The sequence below is a fragment of the Pseudoliparis swirei genome, chromosome 3 (assembly GCF_029220125.1).
Source record: "Pseudoliparis swirei isolate HS2019 ecotype Mariana Trench chromosome 3, NWPU_hadal_v1, whole genome shotgun sequence".
Classification (NCBI taxonomy): domain Eukaryota; kingdom Metazoa; phylum Chordata; class Actinopteri; order Perciformes; family Liparidae; genus Pseudoliparis; species Pseudoliparis swirei.
The window spans coordinates 15,244,683-15,270,239 of NC_079390.1; the positions used below are offsets into that span (position 1 = coordinate 15,244,683).

At 43.6% G+C, this 25,557-nt stretch overlaps 1 protein-coding gene across 6 annotated transcripts in view; it reads right to left on the minus strand.

Annotated features, from left to right (window-relative positions):
- dscama (Down syndrome cell adhesion molecule a) overlaps positions 1-25,557 on the minus strand; it is a 134,128-nt gene that overhangs the window by 50,969 nt on the left and 57,602 nt on the right. For all 6 annotated transcript variants that reach the window (XM_056443970.1, XM_056443997.1, XM_056443989.1 and 3 more), the window contains 2 exons: positions 19,859-20,176; positions 19,588-19,737 (listed from right to left, as the gene is read on the minus strand). In XM_056443970.1, coding sequence (XP_056299945.1) covers positions 19,588-19,737; positions 19,859-20,176 — 468 coding nt within the window. The remainder of the gene's footprint in view (positions 1-19,587; positions 19,738-19,858; positions 20,177-25,557) is intronic.

Genomic DNA, 25,557 nt, shown 5'->3' on the forward strand with positions numbered 1-25,557 from the left:
ACACACACACACACACACACACACACACACACACACACACACACACACACACACACACACACACACACACACACACACACACACACACACACACACACACACACACACACTATACGTCATCCGAGGTGTATTTCACTGAATTGACTTGATTCAAGGTACAGAAAGCCACATTGTTACGGTCTATATTTCCTCTGAGCTGTGTGCAGTTTTTTTGATTTGTATTTATTTTAATGGCTACTAAACAAAAAAATGGATAGAACAGTGATGGGTGGAGAAGATCTCTTAACTTGGTGATGGTGCACAGGCCAAGGACTGTGCTTTAAAGACCCCCCTGCAAAAGCATCGTTTTTCATGCACTCGTTGATAAAAGACATTAATTATGGGCTACTTTCAGACTGGGGGAAATACAACATCTAAAATACACATTTAGATTTAAAATACACATTTAAATGTTAATCTCACTACTTTGATTTTGCAGGTGTAGATTTATCTGAAATTCAGCAAAAGCTAAACACTAGTTAATGCCTCGTTTGCATATTTTCAAACAACATTTCAAAGCAAAGAAATGATTGTCTTTATGTAAGTAACCTTTTTTTTTTTACTCTATCCACTAATCCTGCCCCCAAGAGCATGTGCTCCCTGCTGGCCTTATTCAGCGTATATGAATAAAACAGCATGAGCCAATGATGCTCTAATTTATGACTGAAAAGTGGAAATCAGTGATCACCGAGTATATTTTTTTATTTTGATTCATCAACTGATCTAAAATAGCCAATTAAACCTTGGATGCAATTTAGCCGACAACAGCTCGTGAAAGGACTAAAACAGCGTCTGGTGAGAGGGGAAATAGCCATCAGCACCCCTTTTACCATATTGCCCTAAATTAACACCATCACCAGGGGAACATTTAACATGCCACCACCCAGCGGAGGGGGATGAAAAATGTCCCACAAATAATGTTGGAGCGAATGTAGCTGATTTACATTCTGCTCTCTTTGTGATTGTGCTACCAGTTGCTGTTGTGTCCAGGGTCATTAGGAGGTAATGAGAGTGTAATTGGGCATTTGGTGACCGACAGGCAGACAGACAACAGAGACACAGACAGACATATGGACAGAGAGACAGACAGAACCGGACGGAGAGACAGACAGACAAACAGACAGACAGACAGAGAGACAGACAGAGACACAGACAGACATATGGACAGAGACAGACAGAAAGAGAGCGGACAGAGAGAGACAGACAGAGTGACAGACAGACAGATCAACATTGAAAGAGAGACAGAGAGACAGACAGACAGAGTGACAGACAGACAGATCAACTTTGAAAGAGAGACAGAGAGACAGACAGACAGCGAGACAGATAGATGGACAGACAGACAGAGAAGAAGCTGAATGACTTGTCTAAAAAGGGATGAGCTGTGTGGGCAGACTCTCCAACACCACCTGAGTTCCACTCACAGACGACCAGGCAGATGAGGGGGGGAGGGGTGAAGGAGTTGGGGGGGCGAGAGGGGCCTGATCCAGAGGTGGGGGATGGGGAAATATGACTGGAGGCAGGTGGAGGACGCTGGTTAGCAGGCGTGCTACTGGGGCTGTGAATGTTAAAAAAACCTTTGTGGTTTGTACACATGTGGTCTCGTGGTTATTCTTATTCATAATTCTCTTATTTTATTTCACGTCTTTTATTCCCTTTGGTGTGTTGAGGGAACGATCGGGAATATTTGTGTTCCCTTGCCGTGTCTGCGGTGCGTGCGTAGATAAGGATTGTAGGAAGGAAGACAATTGTGCAATCATGTTCCCTCAAATATGCCCCCCACCCACCACACACACACACACACACACCATAATTTCCCTTCGCTCTGTCTCTGAGATTCTCCTGTTTCGGTGCATTGTGAGAGGGAGAAAGACGAGGAGAGCGAGGTGAGCTGGTTGCTGTGGCAACCAGGAGAGTGACTCTTGCAATGGCATATGCATAGGGGGGGGGGGTGTGTGCTGGTGAAGGGATGTAGCAGAGGGAGGGTGTGGGCTTGGGGTGGAGGAGGTGAAGTGCAGGAGGAGATCAGAGGGAGTTGTCAGTGGGTTACTGCGCACAGAGAGAGATTCACCCTCTTTTTTTCTTCTTTTCTAACCCCGGCAGAAGAAAGGGAGGCAGAAACAAAAGGGAGCTGTCTTTTGAATGGTCGCTGCGCTGGATTGGACTGTCAGCACTTCCTCCTAACAACCTCACTTAGCTTGCTGCTTCCAGCCCCCCCCCCCCTCTCTCTCTCACTCGCTCTCTACACGCTTTAGTGTATTACATGTGATACACAGATTGAAATGGGCTTCTGATAAATTGTAGCTTCTAATTGGTGTGAATCAGCTGCTGGATTTGGGCTTCAGAATTAATAAAAACAAACTTCCCACTTGTGTATTTTTGGACTCCATTGTCAATTATTTTAATTAGGGCTGAAACTAACATTTCTTTTCATGTTTAATTCATTTACTCATTTCTCATTTTCCCAAAACCCAAAGTGGGGTCATTAATTGTTTTGTCCAAGCAATAGTCCAAAATCCAAAGATATACACTTTGCTTTAAGGTTCAGGAAGGAAAAACAGGAAATGATCACTGGAACCATCACAAGTTTGGTATTTTTCTCTGATGGGGGGAGTGGTATGGGACACTTCAATACGCCCCCTAGAATGAGACCATTTTTGCACTATTTATTTTGCCCGTTAAGATAAACATTCTGTGTCTACTACTCTGCGTAAAAGAGCTGCATCGCGAGCCAAAGGCTCACCTTTACTACGGGCTGTATAGTTGTAGAGCAGACCTGCTCCATGCATCAAGTGAAGAAGAGTCGGGTGGCAGGGATGTTCCCGGACTGAGATGATGCGGCTGTTGCTCTGCGTGGCATAGAGATATTACAACATGAGCAGTTCGTCATACAACCCTGTATTGTGCTCAACAACACATGAAAGGACCTCGTACCTTGAAGATAAATGCATTCTAAGAGCGGGTGACTTCAAGCTGTTGGTGTTTGTAGATATACAGCGAGCCCAGCTGTTCTCGTGTTAAACGATTAATTAAAAAGAGTCAAAAAAGTAGCTGGTTTTCTATCAATCTAAGAGACACAAAATAATTGTCTCTAATTTCAGCCCAGATATGCTGCATCCGCATGCAGGACAATCTGATGACGAGCGGTCATGTAAACTTTCCACTTTTGCTTGGATAAGGGCAATTCACCTTTTTTCTTTCTTTTTAACTCCTTCCAGAGGCGTTATGACTTTGCTGGGGAGGATGATAGTAAGTACCCTCTGACCTTATGACAGGAGCCCACAGAGAAACAGACTGCTAGAGACAAACAGAGCCATGGGGTGGGTGTAATGAATATGCTGCCCCCTATGGTGGGGATGACCTTATAAACAACAACAAACTGTCACTATGGCCAGGCCTGCTGGGAGCTGCCCTCTGTGCAAGGGCAAATGGCTTGGAATTCATTGGACAGGGCTGCCAGGGCAGCGAGAGGAGAGGAGACAGTCACTAGATGTTGTAACACAGCACAGGCTTCTGGGCATGTCCACCTTCTGGAGTGTGATTTTATATTTTTCTGATCATAATGTGTTTTTCCCGCCGTTCCCTTACGAGCGTTGCGTTCGATGCGATCACGATTCTCCCCTTCGCGACGCAGCGTCTTGCAAAGCGAGGATGCCACATCATAAGTTATTTGTCGTGTTACCCTGGTAGATCATCAAAAGTCTCGTCGCTGGCGCCGCGGCAAACGTGCTTGCACTGCTCGGCGCGGCGCTAAGTGACTGCTTTTATAACACGAGACAAGCGACACGCCTGCGATCGCTGTGATCTCAGCTAGGAGTTTCGGAATCAAACGGCGGCGCAGAGACGTCCTCGTGTTTCAAGGAGGGACTTTCATGTCGCCATGAAGGGAAGGGGAGGGGGGGGGGGCACGGTGGAGGGTTAGAAGTCAGAGCGAGGCATATGGCATCTTGAATTTGGGCGATGAGAACTGACAGGTTAACTTAACATTTGGCCGGGAGGGGTGCACAGGGAGAAAAAGGAGTAACGGAGAGGTGGGGGTTCTGGTACGTGTGTGTGTGTGTGTGTGTTTTGGGAGGGAGGGGTCGGTGGGTACGGCAGCTAAACACTTCCATCTGTTCGTATCCCGAGGCGCTGCTGGGGCAGTTAGCTACTGTCTTATGTAGATGAGGTGTTGCTGGGCCCCTCCTTCCGCCAACAGCAGATAAATAATGATATAAATATATTTGAATAATAGGAATGGCAGGACGGGGGGGAACATGGAGCAGCGGGGTCAGGCTGTTTCCGAGGGAGCGCATGTTTTTTCTTTCTTTTTACCATGCGATGATCACAGCTCTCTCAGGATGTGCGAGTGCAGTAACTAGTTCTCATTAGGGCCTTCCTCGCCGTCCCATGAGAGAGATCTGCTTAACGGGGTCCTCCACGCACACCGACATGCATAATAGGAGCTATGGAGATGGAGGGGGGGGGGGGGGGATTCTAAGCAAGACTGATCATGTCACTGTGGTTTCAGTTACTTCAGTTATCAAGACAAGATGTCAGTGTACAGTATACAAGTTCTTTTGTTACTGAGTGTTTTTTTTTACCATCCTAATTCATTATAATAAAGCCGTAACCATTAACATTTATTATTCTAAACACTGGCTAACGGCTAAGTCTTCCTCAGGGGGGAAACATCTTGTGTTAGACGGTTTAGGTTCCTGTTAACGTTTTGCTTCTTTGGGATAAACATAATTAGATAGTCCACGTAAACAGTGACAACCAACAAGTTGAAATACTTTTTAAGGAAATAATGTCACAAATAATAAAAAAGTGCAGTTTAGAAAATGATAGTTTGCTTTGTAGACCCTCTGTTTATTAGACAAGTAAAAGTACGATATTTGTGTAAACATGGCCGCTTGCAATTTATTTGTTGATCTTATTTTATTGGATCGTCATTAGCATCTGGCATAATAGTTGCTAATCTTCCGGAGGTCCACGCTGTCCCTGGATTTCTGTCGGCAGTCCCGTAAACACTGATTCCACCTGCGCTCCAGGCTTTTCAGATTAAAAAGGGGATTTGGGGGGGTAATTGAGTGAGATGCTTGAATCCCCCATGTCCCTGTTCTTAGATACGGTCACATCATGTGTGTGCGCCCACTAAATGATCGCATATTCAAATGAGGATGAGGGGCTTTTGTTGGAATGAGGGGGATAGGAGGGAGAGAGGGGAACAGAAGAAGAAAAAGGTTGAAGGACTAGAGGAAGGAAAGCAAAGCCCAGACTGATTTGAATCTGGTAAACTGTCAGAGAGCGGGATTAACCCACTAAATCCCTGGCGAAAATAGAGGACAGAGTTATTTACTAGCCTTACAACCAGCTGCACACCATCTGTACTTAATTGTAAGACACAAACTTTATGAAGATCAACGAGGGATTTGGCTACAAAGCCTCTTAGGAAGCTGAATTGGTGTCCCTGCCTCGAGGGGAGAGGATGGGAGGGCGCTCGAGACACGTCACACGTACTCTAGAGGACGTGGACTCGCTGCTCTCTCTAGTGTCTGTCAGGGCCCCGTCCTGCTAAATACATGGACACACCCTGTGCATTAGTACGGGGGAGGGGGAAATAAGACACACTTTACAAAGTAAACATGCAACACCTCGGCTCGCTTAGATGAGAACCTGGACAAGACACACACACACACACACACACACATACAGACACAGACAAATACACACACACAGATATACACATGAGCAAAACATTTAATTGGCAGAATGTTTTTTAGAGGCCAGTCATGACTCGAGATCCCGCTTTGGCACGTGGTGACCGACACTTAGCATGGAAATCTGCATGGGGAAGACAATAGCTAAGATGCAGGCTCGGTGCAGAAACCCAGCATGTGGTTGCATTGTTTAGTGTCGGCCGCTGTGCATTCTGTTGTTCCTGGCAGTCATCTGAAGACGGGAGATAAGAAGTCCTGTCCAAGCCACTGAAAGGCAGGTAGCCAGCCTAATCCTATTAACGACAGATTTTGGACGGGGTGTGTAGGTTGGGGGTCACGCGAGGAGCGCGGCAGGGTCAGGCTGTGGTCCCTGGACACTGAGCATCTTTAAAAAACTATGTGCGCCACACCTCTCTGCACTCATCCATAATCCCTGACATAAATGCATATGAAGTGCTTGGGAACTGAAATGTGAGGGTGTGTGTTTTATTTATTTATTGTTGTTGAGCTAAATAAAGAAGGACGAGTCTATCCTCCATGAGCCCGCCACTTCTAAGAAACTCACTAAAGCGTCACCCAGGAACAAATATGGTGGGCTCTAAGGTGCTGGCGGCTTTAACTCATTTCTTTTCTTCCACCGCGCTAATTCCTCCCATCTCCATATGTTGTGGAGCATGGGGGGGGGCTGCGAGTAAGGACATAGGGGGTGGCGGGTGTCAGGGATTAGGCCATCATACGCCACGTGTAATCACGCTGGAAGGGCTGGTGATTGTGCATCTTTGCATCCAGTATAAGACCGTGGGCCCTGGGGCCCCCACGTCTCCATCTCAATGGACCCTTTACATTTAAATACAAGGAAGATGGAAATGTAAAAGTGACTGAAATAAAATGTTATAATAGCATTATCTTTTGTGTTGAGTTAGTCGGAGAATTTGTTGGATCTGCTAATGCTGCCACGCGCACGCTAACGAGACTGTGATCATTTGCTCTGCTATTCCCTTCAGAGCGACACAACGCAGCAATCTGCATCACAGGAGCTAGAAGCTCTGAAGCAAACAGCCTGTAAATGACTAAATAAACCATGAAGACAGACACTGTCAACTTTAAACACACACGCTCCAATTAGATCAGAGAAGCACCTGTAGTTTTGTCCTTGGCTCGGTCACATCATAACTCGTAATAAACCTTCGCCCGCCCCTCCACCGCTCTTCATTAGAAGGTATAATCCCCGATGGCCCATCTGCCAGACGCCAAAGCCACAAAACACAGAGCAAACAAGGCTGGGAGAAGCCGGCCATTATGGGGCCTCTTTGAATGGGCCGACCGATCTCGCGCACAATTGCCGTGTTTGCTCAGGCCCTGCACACACACGCCGCGGCGCTGCTGTTTTCACACAGGGGAGGAACCGCTTGAGCTGCAGGAGAATGATTGCTGCTGATGAGGACAGGTGTGTGTGTGTGTGTGTGTGTGTGTGTGTGTGTGTGTGTGTGTGTGTGTGTGTGTGTGTGTGTGTGTGTGTGTGTGTGTGTGTGTGTGTGTGTGTGGAGGTGAGGACTCTCCCTCTATGGTTCAGACTTGACACTGTAACATGAAATACATTTCAGCTCGGGGACACACTGGATGTTAGATGTTGTATTTGTTTAGTTATCTGCTCATTGTAGGCAGCAGAATTAACCCACAACTGTTTCATTGTATCGGACGTTTTTCCTTCCCAAACCGCTTTTTATTAAAAAGCGGTTTGGCCAAGCAGTCAGCTGCACTTTGTCCTTTCACGATACAGCGGGCTTTAAATGTCCCCTTTCCAAGAGAAACAAAACAGGCCATGTTGGGAAAAGAAAAGAAAAAAAGAATTGTGCTGGTTTCCTCAGCTCGTCTTCTTCAGTGTTAACTGAGGAGAGCCGGTTCTAGCAACACAGACTGACGGACACAAAATGGCTGCCTTGGACTGAAAGAGGCAGCGAGCCAGAGCAGCAGCAGCAGCAGCAGACACAGCAAACCCTTTGCTGGTCTCCCTCTTTGCTCACTCCTATTGAGGGAAGATTGACAAATTGCCAGCACACCACTACTTGATTGCTGCACCCCCCCAAGCATCGACATATCGGGGGGGTCGAGTGGGCAGCAGTGTGACCCCCTTGCCGCCCAGCCGGGATTACACTGTGGAAATGTAATCCTGGTTTTGGGGGGGCTAAAGAGATCAAGGGGCTAGAGGACACAATGTAATCAGGGAGAACGTCGACACCCCAAGAATCAGACGGCAAGATAAGTCCAAGCAGACGCCAATGAGAACATATGTTGGGACACATTAATTGAGGCATGACACACTTACTGAATGTCGGCCCGCTCACGCATACTGGGGACAACGCATACTTTTTGTATACGGTTTTAATATTCATTTATTTATATCAAAAAATATATAGATTCATTGCATGAATATATGATCGTCTGAAAGGTAATTTCACCTATAATAATAACAATAATAATACTTTATTTAATAATTTATACTGCGCTTTTCTAGACACTCATAGATGTATATATATATATTTATTTATTTATATACACACATACATACACACACACATACATATATATCTATTATATATATATATTACATATGTATCAGCGTGCCAAAATTCGTGCACGCTCCTGATGAACTGAAGAAAACTGTGCATGTGATGTCGTCCTCCGTGTGTCTAAATGGATGCACAAGGTCACGTGATCTGGTCGCCATTTTGGAGTGCTGTGCATGTGTGCAGGTACAGCAGCCTGGCAAGACATGCCTGGAACACACAGAGATAAAACACACACACACACACACACACACATACATTTACTCCACAGATAAGTTTAGACCTTGCTATATCTGAGAAAAATAAAGCTAAAGTGAGGAATAAATATATAACCAGAAGAAGCTGGCGAAACATACAGTGAGCTTAATAGCTGCTGAGAGAGGGGGCTTATCTTCCCACCACAGCTAACATGAGCTTCTCAATTAGATGAAAGGCTCTCTCCCTTTCTCTAATTTTTTTTGTTCAATTTCTCCAGGCAATTTATTTAGGGTGGGGGTAAAAAAAGAAAAAAGAAAAAAGAAAAAAGAAAAAGAGGAGAGGAGCGGAATCCGAACAAACCGTATTGGCCAAACGCACGACGAGTCATAGCAAGCTCCAGCCAATCAGGCTGAGCTCACAGCTTCAACTCAGGGCCTCAGCAACAACATTACTATTTACTGTATGCAAGAGAAAAATCTATTTGGGGTTCATCACTGCTCGTCCAACAAGCCACAGGCCCAAAAAGATTGCATTAATTTGTCTTTTAAATGAACATAACATTTGTATTTGATGTGGTTGCATTGAAAAATCGTCACTCTTATTCTTAGTGAGTTGGAGGCAGAGCGGTGTGAACACTAAACCTGTGAGATTTTTGACGGCTGCAGAAAACAAAACAGCAAACATGCAAATGAAGTGTATTTCCTGATCTTCCGGAAGGCTCACTCAGTATTCTGCATTGTGAATTAACTCGGATTATGCAAAGGACCTTTTATTCGCTCACTTATCAGTTTTAATTTCTTTGTCCTCAGAAGTATTTTTACACAGACTCCCTCCGTATCGTACCTCTCTCTATGGTCGCCGAGTGGAACTAAAGGATTATGCACGCATTTCCGAAAAATGTAGACAAAATAATGCAAGACCAAAAGAACAGTTTTTGAAATTATTTAAAGCTATTCAGCTCAAACGTATAAAAACGAAATATTGCATAATTATTTTAAATCTTGCATTTGAATAACTGAAAAGCATTGGTTGTTATCAAAATAATTAGCTATAATATATATAAATGTAACTGTATAGGGTTTAAATTTTATTCCAAGAAAAATAAAGATTTAATAATTCAGTAAATTACTAAAATATATTTTCTTTTGTTTAATAAACCTGATGAATCCCACATTTGATAAAAACTGAACATTTGCAGCTTTGCAATTTCTTTTTCCGGCCTTGGATATGTCACAAATTTGCTTTTGCTATTTTTGTATTCAACATTTATATAGTCAGAAATATTTAACAATCAAATTATAAAACTCCAATTTAGATAGTAATTAATGAATTAATTTGAGGATACAAAATAAATAAAATGCAAGTTGAATCATCATGGTGAAGAAATGTTAGATCCCAAAAGAAAAGAGGAAGGGAATCTAAAATAAACAAATGGTTGTCTGTCTCAAGGCCTCCCGATTCTTAATCACTCGTTCCCACCATCTGCTCCTCCACTCTGTATTCCAGAGTCAAGGTTACACATCACAGCTCCAGAAATACTGCTGCAACACTGTGGCGATACATGACAGGGCACCTGGGCAAAGATGAAGCGATGCGCGGCGCTTGGGGGATGTCGCCGCCCTGAGACGTCCATCTATCAAGGTGATTTCCCACGGCGACTCATCTTGGTTACACTTTTCCACAGGTCACCGATATACTGGCGCCGCAGAATAAATTCACTTCATTATTTGTCGTTTTGATTAGCTTGGTGGGAGCAGGGGAGAAATCTTCCTCGCCCTTATCTTCTGACTGACTTGTGGGACCGCTGAGGCTGAAACCTCAGTCTTTACCTCTGTGCAAGTCTTGCTTTCAGTTGCTTGCACCTTAATTCTTACGCAGTACATGCATCTCATCGTAATAGCGACTAAGGTGATTCTGTGGTGGAAAACAATCGGATTTAACTAAAAAAAGACATCTCCAAATGATATCGCTGCAGCACAAGCCACATGTGAGGCCTGCTGACGTAAACAACCGCGATTTATTGAAATTTAAAAAAACAGAGGGAGGAGCCGGGCCGGCGTTGTCCTCGCACAAACAATCACACGCCGACCGACATTTAATTTCTTGCCTATCCCTTATTGTGAGTATCTGGAAGAAAAGAATCAGAGGGCTCGCATGTCATGAGTCTGCATTAAAGCTTGAGTCGTGATGTCTGTCCCCCCCTTCTTTCGCTCACTTCCTCGCCGTCAAATGTGGCACAGACGGGGACAGAAAAGGGAAAGAGGGGGAGATAGAGAGGAACATAGAGAGGGAGGGAGGGAGGCTGTGAATAGGCAGAGTGAGTGGCATGCATGGACAGCCCCTCTGTCTCTCAAAGACACTGCAGCAGCTGCATGCACGCGATAAGAGCAACCATTCACAGTCAAACCCTCCCAGCCCCCACCCCCTCCCTTTTTCCTCCTCCTACACACCAACACACACACCAATAGCATCTCTGTCTCTCTACAACGTTTACATGCACACTGGCCTCTGTGCAGGTTCCTGCAAAGATGCTGAGATTTCATGCGGCCTTTACGTCGCCAGTCAAAGCTCTTTTTTTCTTCTTTTTGTGTGACACCAAAGTACAGCAGGGTCGAACATGGATGAGACGGAGAGGGAGGGGTTGGTCTCTCTTTTTCTTTTACAGAGGGCAATCCGTTAGTGCTCAGCGACTCAAGCGTTTCTCAGCGATGTGACTGACGCTCATCGAGCTCTGCTTGCTTTATATCTGCCCTCCTCAGGTGATCTCACAACAGAGAGCGGATTGGTCTGAAATGCCTGATAAAAAAAATCACCGTCCCATCATGACAGAGGGATGACTATCTGTCAGCGTCTATGCACCAAAACCATTACTTGCATTATGTCACCTTGCATTCCAGAGACATTTACGCTTAAATGCAGCATCCATGTCATGTTGCCCCCCCCCCCTCCCCCCCCCCCCCGACCAAGCTCAGCACTCTCAACTGTTTAATATCCAGCTTTCAGGCCGGTGCTCCACATACAGCTGCAGTCTTATAACACATATGTTTTCCCCTCAGATATAGGACATGTGAACATATCTAACCGCCAGTGATATCCATGGCAATCATCTGATAAAATCCAACCCCCAAATCCATACAGTCCACGGACCGCCTAAGTGCCAATTAATTGGCGGCTCCGTCCGCGATTAGCTCGTGCTGCGCTTATAGCTAATCTGTATCTTGGCAGGGAGCCATGCATGACCTGGCTTCCATCCAGATCTGAGAGCCCACGGAGGAAGCAGCCGGGAGCTGTAGCCCCGGCGCAGCGCTGAGCGGCTCGGAGAAGATGTGCCAAACTGCGGCGCCACAAATGAGACCTCACTGTTTATCAAAGATTAAGCAGTGTTTAGCATCTCTCCCCTCGGCCCCCCTCCTCCTCCTTCTCCTCTTGCCTGCGCTCAAATATATGTATGCGTGTACACGCACATATATATACACACACACACACACACACACACCACCTCCAGCTCGCACCCTAATTGTTTCCCAGCCCCGAGAGTTTAATAATGAACAAATTGCGGTTATTGGTGAGCACACAACGGAGGTGGGAGGGTGATCATCGCAGCGGCAGTGCGGTGCGGAGACGGAAAGGGCATCCGCCAATTGAACTAATATCTCTGTCAGTCTTCGGGCTGGAGCGGCAGGCTGTGTGGAGGGAGACTGTGTGAGCACGCAGGGAGAGCTAAACCTAACGCTGGCGTTTGACAGAGCTGCCGGACGCTTAGAGGACTTCTGTGACCCGGAGAAGCCCGTCATCAGAAGTGCAGCGTCGGGTTTCTACCTGTAACGTTGCACTGCAGTATTCCAAATATTGCTATTGTGAATTCTGACACAATATTAAATCTGACACAATCATGTTACTCATGACTTATTAGACATTTAGTCAGGGAGGAAAAGTAAGTATTACTTGTGTTTTGCTTCCAGAAAGCCACTCGTATTATATTTGTGGACATTTATAGTTATTACACAATTTACAACATTTATTACGTATTTCAAACAAATAAACCATCTTTTTTTATCTGATTTATTATTATTTGTTATCTATACATTTTCGAAACTTTGTTTTGGCCTAGAAATTAATAAATAAAATGATTATCATATTTTATTTTTCTTATATCAAGCCTTATAAAGACTATATTCCAATCTACACACCATTATTGTAGCTGCTTAGGTTAAGCTAAAAAGAATTGTGACCGTGGTGGTCATCCTTACAAAATGGTAACATATGAATATTTATGACTAATAAATGATGCACTGATCATTGCATATCACAAGTAACATAGTCGTTGTGTTTTTCACCCGATAGCTTATTATGCTGCTGCAACCTGCCCAGCCCAAGTGTATCTATCTACCCGTCATGTTCCCATAATGCTTTGTGGCAGCTGCAGCCAGATTCATGCACACAGGTATTGATTTTCTTCCCAGTTTCTTTTGTTGTTGTTGTCTTCCTTCAGTGCAACCCTTTATTTATCTCGCTAAGCCTCTGCCCCTGGGTGCGAGGTGAAAACCGCCTCGCAGCTTGTGAGAGGACACACACTGAATTCAACAGGAGAGACGCTTACAACGTAACGTGGATTTATTTCCATTTATCCGTCATTTATCTGCCACTGCCGCTCTGCTGCAGAGCATAATCCTTGTGTGTGTGTGATGTTCTGTATGTGTCGGTATGCATGAGCGCGTGTGTGTATTTGTATCGACCATCCGTCCACACAATCACAATGTTCTCCACAGGCCACCTGACCCATTTTTCTGTGTGAATAACGATACTCCAGCCAATCATGGGCGGAAGGAATGGGGAGTGCTGGAAAAAAGGCTCAACATCCAGCCTCTCACTCGTCTGTGACAGGCTGGATGCGTGTCGACAGAGCAAGGGATGGAGAGAGGAAGGCAGGAAGGGAGAGTTAGTAATCCTCTCTCTTCTCTCCTCCTCCTCCCCTCCCTCTCTCTCTACGTTTCCACCACAGAGGAACCAGTAAAACCATTACCCATACAGCCCAGCCCCCAGATCAAGGTTGTGCAGCGCCAATGGCTGCGCTTCCTACATAGCATGCTAAGAAGAGGGCAGAACTGATAGCGAGCGAGCTTCAAGGCTGCTCCCAACAAAAGGCATTCATTATACCACTTTACCTCAGGCTAAAACAAACAGTATTCATATATACATATTTATATCTGAAGCATATATAGCCAATGATTACCTCCCATTCTACACAATAGACACATCTTGACAGTAGGGCAGCAGTGATACTGGAAAGTCACTATCCCTCTAAAACACACTTCAGCTGTGATGCAGGAAGGAAAATCATTTCAATGTAACATACCTCACTTTTATATTCATTTATGCTGCATGTTCATGAAACATTTATGTTAACTGATAACATGTTTCAGTGTCTACACAGCCGGCCTCAGGCCATCTCAGAGTTGAATGCATGTGTACAGCATAGCCTGTATAGAAGAAGTGGAGGTAGTCGACACGACGCCCCCCATTGGTTTGTGGACTGCCATTTTGAAGCTTTGAGTATGACATTTTGGTTTCGCCATCTTGTTTTTTTTGCAACCAGAAGTGACATGAGTGGGTGGAGCTAAGTACAACCGAATGCCGAATAGGAAATGTTTAGGGGACCAAACAAGATAAACTTGTAGAGACTATGGTAGAGACCTGTCAATCACAGTAAGCCCACCCTAAACCATACCCTTCTATTTGACTCTAAATGGACCATAATTTACAAAATAAACATCAAGCTGTATTGAAGAAGACTTGAAACTAGAGATTGAAACCATAAACTCATGTTTACAACGTGTAATGGGGGAATAAATCAAGAGAGAAGTGGAGTAATTTTATCATCAACTTCTATACAATCCTTTTAAAACCGCAGGAGTTATGGCCAGTAGAAATAGTGCAAGTTTAACAGTGCAACTTCTGCATTGAATGCACCGGAGGTTTCCGCCTGATCCATACTGGTAAATTGAAAGCACACAGATCAGCTTAGTTTTTGCTTACATCAACAGCCATCAAATGTGCGACCATAAACCCACAGGCATTAACGGCTACACACCAGCTGGCTTTATCGCTGCATTTAAAATGGAGGAGAAGAAACAGTGGCCACTGTGGAAACAAATGATAACATCCAGCAGCCTTTGGATGGTAACTCTTGATATTTACTTCAATTATGCACAGCCAATTAAACCTACATAGTGTGGCTGACTCTTCTCCCTCTGGGCGATGGCTGCAGGGAATCGAGGCTGGCTGCAGAAATCACTCCCAACACACACATCCCCAAATGTCAACAAACATGAAAGATACTGTGAAATTCACAAGATGGCTCAGCAAATGGCCAGACTGAAAGCGTTGGAGCGGTGTGCAAAATCCTTCAACAAACCGTCTCTTCATGCAACATAACCCAGCAGATCTGGCGACGCTTGATATTTTAAGTGGGTAACTCGTAATCATTGGCGTTCATCTCGTGTTCTTGTTAAAGAAATAGCGCCACGTACAAGGCATGTTTAAAAATCTACCACTTTATGTATGTGGCCATATGTTAGTGAAAAAGGTCAAAGAGATGAGGGAGGACTCAGCAGAGCAAAGAGAATCGGTGTGATGGCCGACGGCCCTTGTGCTCAGCTCGTGTGCTGAATGAAAAGAAGCCCCAGTGTGTGTGTGTGTGTGTGTGTGTGTAAGTCTCTGCAGTAGTGCTGGGGAGTCGGCCCCCACTAAGCCCTGCTGGTGCTGAATGCAGAGCAGCAGCGTCAGGCCGAGGCAAACGACTACAAGGCCTTCTCAGTGACTGCAGCGCCGGCTGCACCTGGGGAACGGCGCTGCACAGCAACGCAGTCCATCACGGCACATCCCCAAGAGAAACCCAGCAGGACGTTCCCACCACACATGCTCCGTAAATAAATAATAATAATACATACAATTTCTATAGCGCTTTTCATAGTCCTCAAAGACGCTTAAAAAAGCAGTTTTTTAAAATGATAATCACACAAAATGTAATCACAGTGGGCCTTCTTATCTTTTTACAGAGCAGACGCTGCTTCAAGATATACAGGACTGTCTCAGAAAATTAGAATATTGTGATGAAGTTCTTTATTTTCTGTAATGCAATTCAAAAAACAAAAATGTCATGCATTCTGGATTCATTACAAATCAACTGAAATATTGCAAGCCTTTTATTCTGATTTATTGCTGATTATGGCTTACAGCTTAAGAAAACTCAAATATCCTATCTCTAAATATTAGAATATCATGAAAAAGTATACTAGTAGGGTATTAAACAAATCACTTGAATTGTCTAATTAACTCGAAACACCTGCAAGGGTTTCCTGAGCCTTGACAAACACTCAGCTGTTATAAATCTTTTTTTTTACTTGGTCTGAGGAAATATTAAAATTTTATGAGATAGGATTTTAGAGTTTTCTTAAGCTGTAAGCCATAATCAGCAATATTTAAAAAAATAAAAGGCTTGCAATATTTCAGTTGATTTGTAATGAATCCAGAATGCATGACATTTTTGTTTTTTTAATTGCATTACAGAAAATAAAGAACTTTATCACAATATTCTAATTTTCTGAGACAGTCCTGTATAGTATTTTAAAGGCAAGTCTGCCATTTGTAATGTAGGATGTGGGTCATCCACCAGACAGGTACACACACACACACACACACGCACACACACACACACATCCACACACCATTACCAACACCAGCTGTTTCAAACAGCTCTGGCGTGTGATACACGTACTGTGTAGTTGTTCATCGCCATTTCAACATATCAGAACCAGTGTTACGAATCAAAACAATTATTTCTTACACGTCTTCCCATGTGATGTAGAAAAGATTTAGAAAATGGAAATGACCACAAAACACATTAACTCTCATTTCAAATGCATTCCTACCCATTGTTATTTTGTCACATGATTTGCGTTCAAATATAATCAATCTAAACTTTAAACTGCACTATACAACAGGTGCTGTGATTAAATGAATTCAAGATATTAAAGATGTTAAGCTAAAGATAGCCATCTCACATTTTAAAATACTACATTAGGTTTCATTCTGTTGTGAAATGTAAAAAAAATGTAAACCATCTGACGACCAGGTTTATTTAATTTTCCTCACTGACCCATTAAATTCTTGACTTCTGATTACTGAATAATGCAACATTTGCTTCCTGTAATGTCCTGAAATTCTGACGTGATGATGCTCGCGCTCTGGGCTGATTAGTCACATGCACAATGTGTTACTCCTCTCAAAGCTTCTATTGACGTTTTTGAATGTCTGTTGTCCTACGTTATGACTTCAACCCCCTAAAAATACATAAACATCCTTGAACAAATTGGATTTAATGAGTTTGTCCTTTTTCTTTATCAAAATTGACTTTCTTTAATGAACATATTTTGTCAGTGCCTGCCTCCTCCTCTATGCGGTGAACTGGAGAGAAAACTGTTTTTTGACCACAATGAAAATGTTGTCTTTTAAAGGCTAAAACCAGAATATCTCTATTGAAGCAGAATATTTAGTTAAATTGACATTTAGTTAAATTTTTTTAATAACATTTGACTTTTAGCCTTGAAAACTTTTTTAAGTTATTGGATTTGTTTGGATCCCACAGCAACCCCTGGCATTTAATTATACAAACAGTATAATTGGAATAACATTAGTGTAGTCTGATCTTTATCTGCAACTATGCAAGAATACCAAATCTAAACATAATTAATAGAAACGGTTTTGAATAGAATGTCAACCTTGAGAATGAAGCTTTGAAGCAGAAACTATTCGGTACAACCCGACCAACAATGGTAGAAACAGTAAGATGATCATGTGAAATGTATTACATTATAGTGACAACACATTTGTTGTTGCCAAAATAAAGTAGATATTGTATTGTCAGTTAAGTAAATCAATTACAAAGGGTATTCAGTGTGGCATCAAACAGACGGGGCTCAACGTGGTCATCTGCCGTGTCCGTTCCTCCTGACGATGGGCCATCGTTAACAGACATATTATGCTATGACAGATTTCTCTCTCTTGTGTCCATAAATCATAGTAAACCAGTCATCCCATCACAATCAGACCTGGTCCCGATTGGCTTCCATCTCTAAACAATAACTGAAATCCTCTTATCAGGACAGTTTGCAGCTTTTGAATCGTTGCACTCACCCAACTTGCCTCGATACTCAGAGATAAATGAAAGAACCACAGCTGCTATCATACAGTAGCCACAGCTCGGATCAACTGGCCACAGCTTCAACCCAGACATGTTTCTGCTCTGTACCGTCACTTCTACTTCTACAAACACAATAAAGTGATTTCATTGGACAAAGTGATTCATGCGATTGAGAATCGGTTAATCTATAAAGGCGGAGCTACTGAAACTGAGTTTAGGTTCATCTTTGTTTCCACATTTGTTGGTAAAGTCGCTGCGCAGAACAGAATACAAAACAATATCCATCTTTATTAACACGTCTTGTTGATTAGTGCTGTATTAGTGTTAGTGAGAAAAATGTGTCTGGTTTGGTGAAATAATTCAACTTTAAACGCAAGGGAAAACACATAAGAAAAATGAAATGGTCTCATAGACGATTTTGTTTTCTTTCCCCCGGAAAAAAGAAGTTCCATAGTCAAGAGGATGAACTGAGCATGTTACTATTATAACACTGTATCAGACAGCTACACTGCACTGGTACTTTTATCCGACATCCTGGCTGGATGCATTTTTCATCATCATTTCCAATTCTTCTCTAATAGACACCATGGTTCTTTGAGTGGTGCTTTGTTAGTCTACCCTACAACAGCTCCAAAAGGCCCATGTCCAGTGAGACTTAAAGAGTCGGGCGCTGCACACCATCCTACACCTTCCCAACCAAAAAGCATATTCAATTATTCATCGCAAATACAGAAAAGCTATATTTCACTTTATTCTGTTGTTCGAGGCCCAAGTGTTGATATTGTTTTTGTTCATGAACAATTTAAATATCGAAGCTCGGTCATCGAGATGAAAGCGTCCGGTCATCGAGATGAAGGCGTCAGGCCATCTTGCATTGAGCTGTCAGTCGCTGTAGTGTGCTTATAGACTCAGACGTGGACACACACACCCACATCCACCCACACACACACACACACACACACAGTGCACTTAAAATGTGTGTAGAAGAGGATGAGGGGAATGGAAGCGTGCACCGAGACGTGAATAAAGACCATTTGCTCACGGATTCATAACCTTCCGTCATCCATTATTTAGTGTGGAGAAGAGCAGTGGATTGGTGGCTGGCTGATTTTTCTGACAGCGTTTACATGGCTGATGGCTACAGATGTGATGATTTTTATGGCTCTAGATTAACACTTTGTTTTGACAGTGCAGACCTTTTTTTTCTTCTTTTTCTCTGAAAGATACAGCATTCCGAAAAAATTCAAACCTTGCAGCCACACTGTAAAACTATTTAACAGTTCAGTAATAAGTTCAAAACATCCAAACACACAAATGTATTCAACAGAAGAAAACCTACCGTTGCATCCCTGTAAATAGCCAAATCTGAAAACATGCTCGTGGCAAATCCATTTAAGAACAATTGAGAGATTGCTCTAGATTTCAACATGGCCAATTTCACATCAGAGGAGAAATGCGAAACGTCAACAAAAAAAAGAAGAACGCAGTCGCTAGCCAGCATTTGCCCTCCATCCAAAAAGAAAAATGACATTAGCCCTTGTCTATTGAGTTTGCTAAATGCCCCACATAAAGTGAATTTGCCCCCCAGGGCTGGGAAACAATCACGCAGGCGAGCGTTCCATTAAAGTGATTTGAATGATCGGAGTGCTGCGGTGCTTCCTATCAACCGGAGAAATGGGTCAATACACTGAGACTAAGTGACATGGCTGGCAGCCTGCACTCTGGTGCAGGACCGGGCAGAGGAGCGGGACCTCACTGTCATTGGGTCAGACAGACGTGGACGCACGCACGCCAAACTCCAAACTACCATGTATGTTCTTAGATTTCAACTTTCAGATGTCCTGCTTGAGTTACTGTCGTGAAGAGGGATGCTACAACTTACTTTCAGCGTTGATTGACAGTGTGTCTTTCTCCCAGGACACAACAGTGATGTAGGTCTCCACTGAGGTAGGGATAATGCACTTGAAGACCGCCACATTGCCCCTCATGGCTTTCTGGTCCTCCACCCGGACTGTGTAGGGCTCTCGTAGCACTGGGGAGGAGGGGACAGAGAGGTGATGTGCATGAGACGGGCAACATTGCTAACACCGAGCTACGGTCAGACAAGCTACTCGTTATGAAACCATGATTTGCTATCAAGCAGAGAAACTGACCAGCCTTAATGTGGACATCTTGGCTCCTGATTCTCCCTGAGGGGTTCTCCGCTGTGCAATAGTAGGTGTTGTCGTGGATGAGTTTGCTGAAGCTGGAAGGGGGGATGTGGAAGATCTGAAGGGTGCCATTGGGGTGCACATGGCGGATGCCTGGCACATCATAGATCTCCTCGCTGGTGGCCAGGTACCAGCGCAGTGAGATAGGGGACACGCCGGTGGCGGGACAGGGCACCGATGTCCCTGTGGTGCTGGCAAACACTACCTCTTGCACAGATGCATTGACAAAATATAAGCTGGAATGTAGATCTTCACAGAAAACTGCGGGGAGATTGAAAACAGAAATGTTAGAGACAGATTTTTATTTTGTACTTCCTATCAAAACTTGAACATTGTATGTCAGAGGTCTTTAAATAATTGAACTGACAAACTGTTCCCACTGTTGTTAAACCCCATCACATAACAGAATAACTCATACAGGCTGACATAATTGTTTTCCCTGGTTGACCATTGTGTTTGTGCTCACTGCAGCGGAGCGAGGCTGCAGGAGTCTCTTGTAGTCTGTGAAGAGACATTGCAGCAAAGCTCTGGGAGAGCAGCGATGGAGGTGAAATAACAGAGCTGGCAGAGTGCCAGGCACGCCTTTACAACATGCATGTCTGTAGTTACACCCTCCCTCAAAACATGAGAGAGAGCACCGAGACAATCCATCAATATATTGATAAAGCACCTGTTCTGATAATCTAGTCATGGTCATTTTTCAAGAAAAAATTACAAAAAAATGCCAAACATTCTTTCACATGAAAGGATTTATAGCTGTTCTCTTTTTATATCATCGTTAAGTTAATATTTTGGAGTTTTGGACTGAAAAAAAACACGACATGTGACAATGTCAACTGTGAATCAATAAAAGGGGACATATTGTGCTAAAGAGGCTGCATGTGATATATGATCGGGAGCCAAATCTGATTGGCTCGTTGAATCACATGTTTTCTGATCTAAGCATCTGACAAAATAAACTGATTGGGTCGTCTTATTTTACAGTTTGTGGGTTTTTAGGGGCTCCAGATCCACACATATATGTGCACAATCACTGGAGAAGTGACTTGTTCAGAACATATATATATATATATATATATATATATATATATATATATAAACAAAATTTTAAAAATCTGCGGATTTTTCAACCAAACATACCGCACACAAATATACATATCCACAATCCTTTTCTGCGCTGAGTGAAAAGCTCTCAGGGCAAACCCAACCCAACAGAGTTATCAGTGGCTTCAGGTCATTTTTCAACAATAGAGGCATTTCTTGGTAAAAATATGGAGGAGAAGCGAATTCCTATTCAAGCTTAAGCAAGCATCCTGAACATGTATATGTCACGTAGTGTAAGCAACGATGTTCACCAGATATTTTGGTGTTTAAGGAGTTATTTATCGTCTGCCATCGCACAGCCGAGCATCCATACATTCTCTCTTGACAAACTAATTTGCATCTCTGCTTTCATCCGAATTAAAAGCTGTCATGCAGCTTCCGTTGTGTTCGAAAAGATATCATCTTCGATCGGAACAGGTAATTTATCACGGTTAACAATTATATTGTTGTCGTGGTGTCCAACACTCACTGAGAATCACTTTCCGTTGTCACAATTTGGATATTGGCAAGAAGAAAAATAAAAGGTCCTAAAAGCTGATATGCGGTCTATTTGTCATGTCCACCTCCGCAGTGTGCAGCAGAGCATGTTTCCAAGTCATCTTAACTAATGAAGCGAGTCAATGTAATGTGATGCACTTCCCCTGGAGGACGTTACTGTGCTGGATAGAAAACTGGCAGTGCAACTCTTTGCTGTAATGGACAACCCAGACGGTTGGCACGGAGCCAGGGGATGTATACTGGCTGGATCCCAAGAAAGGGTGGAGAACTTGTTTAATATCTCCTCCGCCTTTTGAGTATTTTCTCTGTTGTGTTTGAGTTGTGGAGAAAAAATAATAAAATCAGTAATGCAAGATATGCCAACTATGTTTTCTTCATTCCTTTGCGTTATTTCTATTTGCGTGTGTTTCCTTAAGACACCTCTCAGGGCGATCACACTGATGTAGAGTTGTGCTGACCGGGCTATTTCAGCTACGAAGTCGGAGATTTAAATGAATAACGCCATACAAGGTTGATTGGTGCTGCAATTGATAACCACATTATTAAAACTAGAACGGGCACTCGGTAGAGCGCATACCTTCGCATATCACAAGATTGGGCATTGAATTATGAACATTTTGGCATTAGTTGCATGCCAATTGGATATAAATTGACCGCGCTATGGTACAAAAATGAGTTTGACCTTTCCATGACCTTGACCTTGACCTTTGACCCGATCAATCCCAAAATCTAATCAAATGGTCCCCGGATAATAACCAATCACCAAATTTCATGCGATTCGGTTTAATACTTTTTGACTTTTGCGAATTACATGCATGCACGCATACAAATACTGTCACACCGTGGTGAAGCTTGTCTTGTCTTGGGGTTTTTGTCTCGTAACTTCCTGTTTTATTTTGAAGGCTAACTCTCCTCTCGTTTCAGGTCACTTGCCCTTCCTCATGTGTCACCGGTCTGATTGTCTCCCCTGATCCCTGATTGTTTCCACCTGTTCCCCATTACCCTCATGTGCTTATAGTCTGCGTCTTCCCTCTGTCCTGTGCCAAAGTGTTTCGTCTCATGGTCGTTCACCAAGGCCACATTCATAGCCACCGAACCTTTTTGGAAAGTTATTACCCACCTCTTAGGAGAGTTTTTGTTGTGATTAATAAACTGCTCACTGACGCCTCAGCATTTGAGTCCTGATCGGAATCTCGGCCTGACAAATACACGGCGATAAAAACATTACCTTCCGCATTTTCAATGCGAAGGTAATGAGTTACATCTGCTGGGCAAAACAAAAGAAAAAATGCTAATGATGATTCGACGGTGAAAAAACAATGATAATATATCCCATTTACAATATAAAAATATTCTACTCCAGGAAGATTCCACATTAAAACAGTGGCCTTCTGCGAACAGCCACTCGCCGGCTGTGAATACTTCAGACTCCTTCACTGTATCTCTGCTCTTGTCCCGCTTCCTTTTCCTGTCGCCAGCATGCCTGCGCGACAGCTGCCAATCCCCCCCCCCCCCCCCTCCCCGGAGACCGAACATTTTAGCGCTTCATAAATTCCTAATGAGCGCGCTCAAATCACCGGCCACTTCCACCCACCGGTCGTTCAACCTGTTAAGACAAACAAACAGCGCCGAGGACACATGTTTCCGCGCGTTCTCTAGCTGCACTCACTTCACGCGTGCGGTGCTCCGAGGGCCCGGAGGTGTTGAGAGGCAGACGGTTGTAGCTCCGTATCCGAGGGGAGGTGAGATAACACATCACAGTTCGAGGGGACTTTTTAAAATGTATTATTGATTGCCGTTTTTTTTACAACGCTAGAACCTGAACCTTAAACATTCAGGTGTCATTTCACCAATACATGGCAACCTGCCGACAGTGAAGCCGGCGTGAGGCTGTCTTGCGTGTGTACATTGTGACAGTCGATCCTGTGTCGTAGTGCAGTTAAATAAGTGTAGTCTTTTTCTTTCTGTCGTCACATGACATCACATCAATAACTGAGCTGCTCCTCCACCGATCCATCACAGTTTGAAGGGTTCCTTTAGAATGCGTTGCAAGGGAGGTGGATCCATTCTGAGCATCAACCTTTACTTTTAGCATTATTTCCTCAAAATAATTGACTAAAAGAACGTGTTCCTCACAGCTGCACTAATGCAGTACATTTACATAAAAGAGCAGCAGTGAAAACGCCATCAATTGTGAAGTACAAGCGGAAAAAAAGAAAGAGACATTTTAAAGGCTCACTACCCATAATGATACATAAAGAGCTTATCAAGAGTTAATTTACCTGTAAACACAGAGGAACAGCTTGTCAGCGGTTTCCTCAAGTAGGAAAATCTGCCATCAAGATGATCGTAAAATCTCAGCATCTGTTCGGAGTAGCAGGGATCCTCCGTGCGACTGTTGCTCCACAACAGACAGAGCTGTTATTGTGACATCGTTTGACTCCTTGGAGTTACAGGTAATTAACAATACACTTCATCATCCATACTATACTAGGCTGATTGTTATTCATTTTGACAGCCAGTCACAAATTCTTTAATCTGAAGACTTGAAGACCAGCTGTGTACCTGGTTATTAGGATTTTACATTATTGTAATGTTATATGTTATCTTCCTTTTGATTCATTATCTGTTCTGTTCCACAGTTTGAAGTAAAAAACAAACGTAAATAAATGAAGTAATGTCAATGTACTTTGTGTCAGATAATAAACACATGATTTGTATTTCCACCCCCACCACCGAATGAAGGAGGTTTATATCAGTGTGTGCAGAAGCTGAGACTGTGAACCAAAACAAAACAACCATCACGCAGCCTCCGGTCTGAGTGTGTTTGAAAGGTGAATGGGCGAAAAAGAGAGGCTGCCTCCTAAATGCTTTTGTCTCGATTCGCTTTGCACCGACTCATAAAAAATTGAGAAACCACCCACCCCCGACCACCTCCATCTCCTCTTCAGCCACCACCCATTTCTGGGTGGCTGATTCCTTCAGATTAGAAAGCCTGATGGACACAAAACCCACCAAATCCCACTGGTTCACGTAGATACAGTGGGACTGCATTTATTTTTCAGCACTGTGCCAAGGAAAACAAGGATTGCGGGGTTTGAGTGGGGAGGCTGGAAAGCTGGAAAGCACTCCGACGGTGACGAGCGGGATGCTATTAGAGATGGACTGGAGAATGCAAAGAAAAGGGAGACGCCATGACGAGAGGTCAAAGACAGCCTCCTTCAAAGGAATACCGCTAATCCTCATTCCTTCTCTCTCCGCTCTCTTTCTATCTAAGCTCTGCTCTGCGTTCTTCAGTCCCCTTCATCTCTCCTTCACGCTCCTCTGACCCCAGCCTCTCACATCGGGACTCGCTCCACCTTTACACCAGGATGCAGGTGCAAAACAAACAAGCGCATGCGAAGGGAGGAGCGCTGGAGAGGAGGTCGCCTGCACTCAGCTGCTGATCTCAATCTACCAGCCGTTGGATCTTCACGGGAGCCTGCGACTGAAAAAGCAGTGCCGGCCTAAAAATTCAAACAGCTGTAGGAAATGTTTGGAAAACAGCGCATATGCTCTGCTGTGTGCTGGTTAAAGAGCAAAAGCTGTGGTTTGGGAAAGTGATTTGATTAAAAAAGTTGCCATATGTATTATTCAGAACGTTAATATAGCAGAAAACAACTATTAGATATGTAAAGATACACTGGAGATACACTGTTTCTTCCCATTGTGTGCGCTGTTATCACAGTTAGCTGCAAGAAGCCGGCTCCACCGTCACAAGCTAGTTGGCAGCAATAGAAATGCTCCTACTGTCATATTTAGCACCTTCGGAAACAAATCAGACGTTACCCGACTCGGATCACTTATCCAATTGTGCATTCAAATCAGTTTCATGGTAGACACCAGTGGCGGTTTGTCCATAGGGGGCGCTAGGGCGCCGCCCCTCTTAAAATTTGGAGATGAAAAAAAAAGAAGAAGAAGAAAAAAAAAAAATTCTGTCAAAAAACATTATATGCCAAATCATTTAAATAGTAAATATACCGTGTTGACGCGCTAAATGT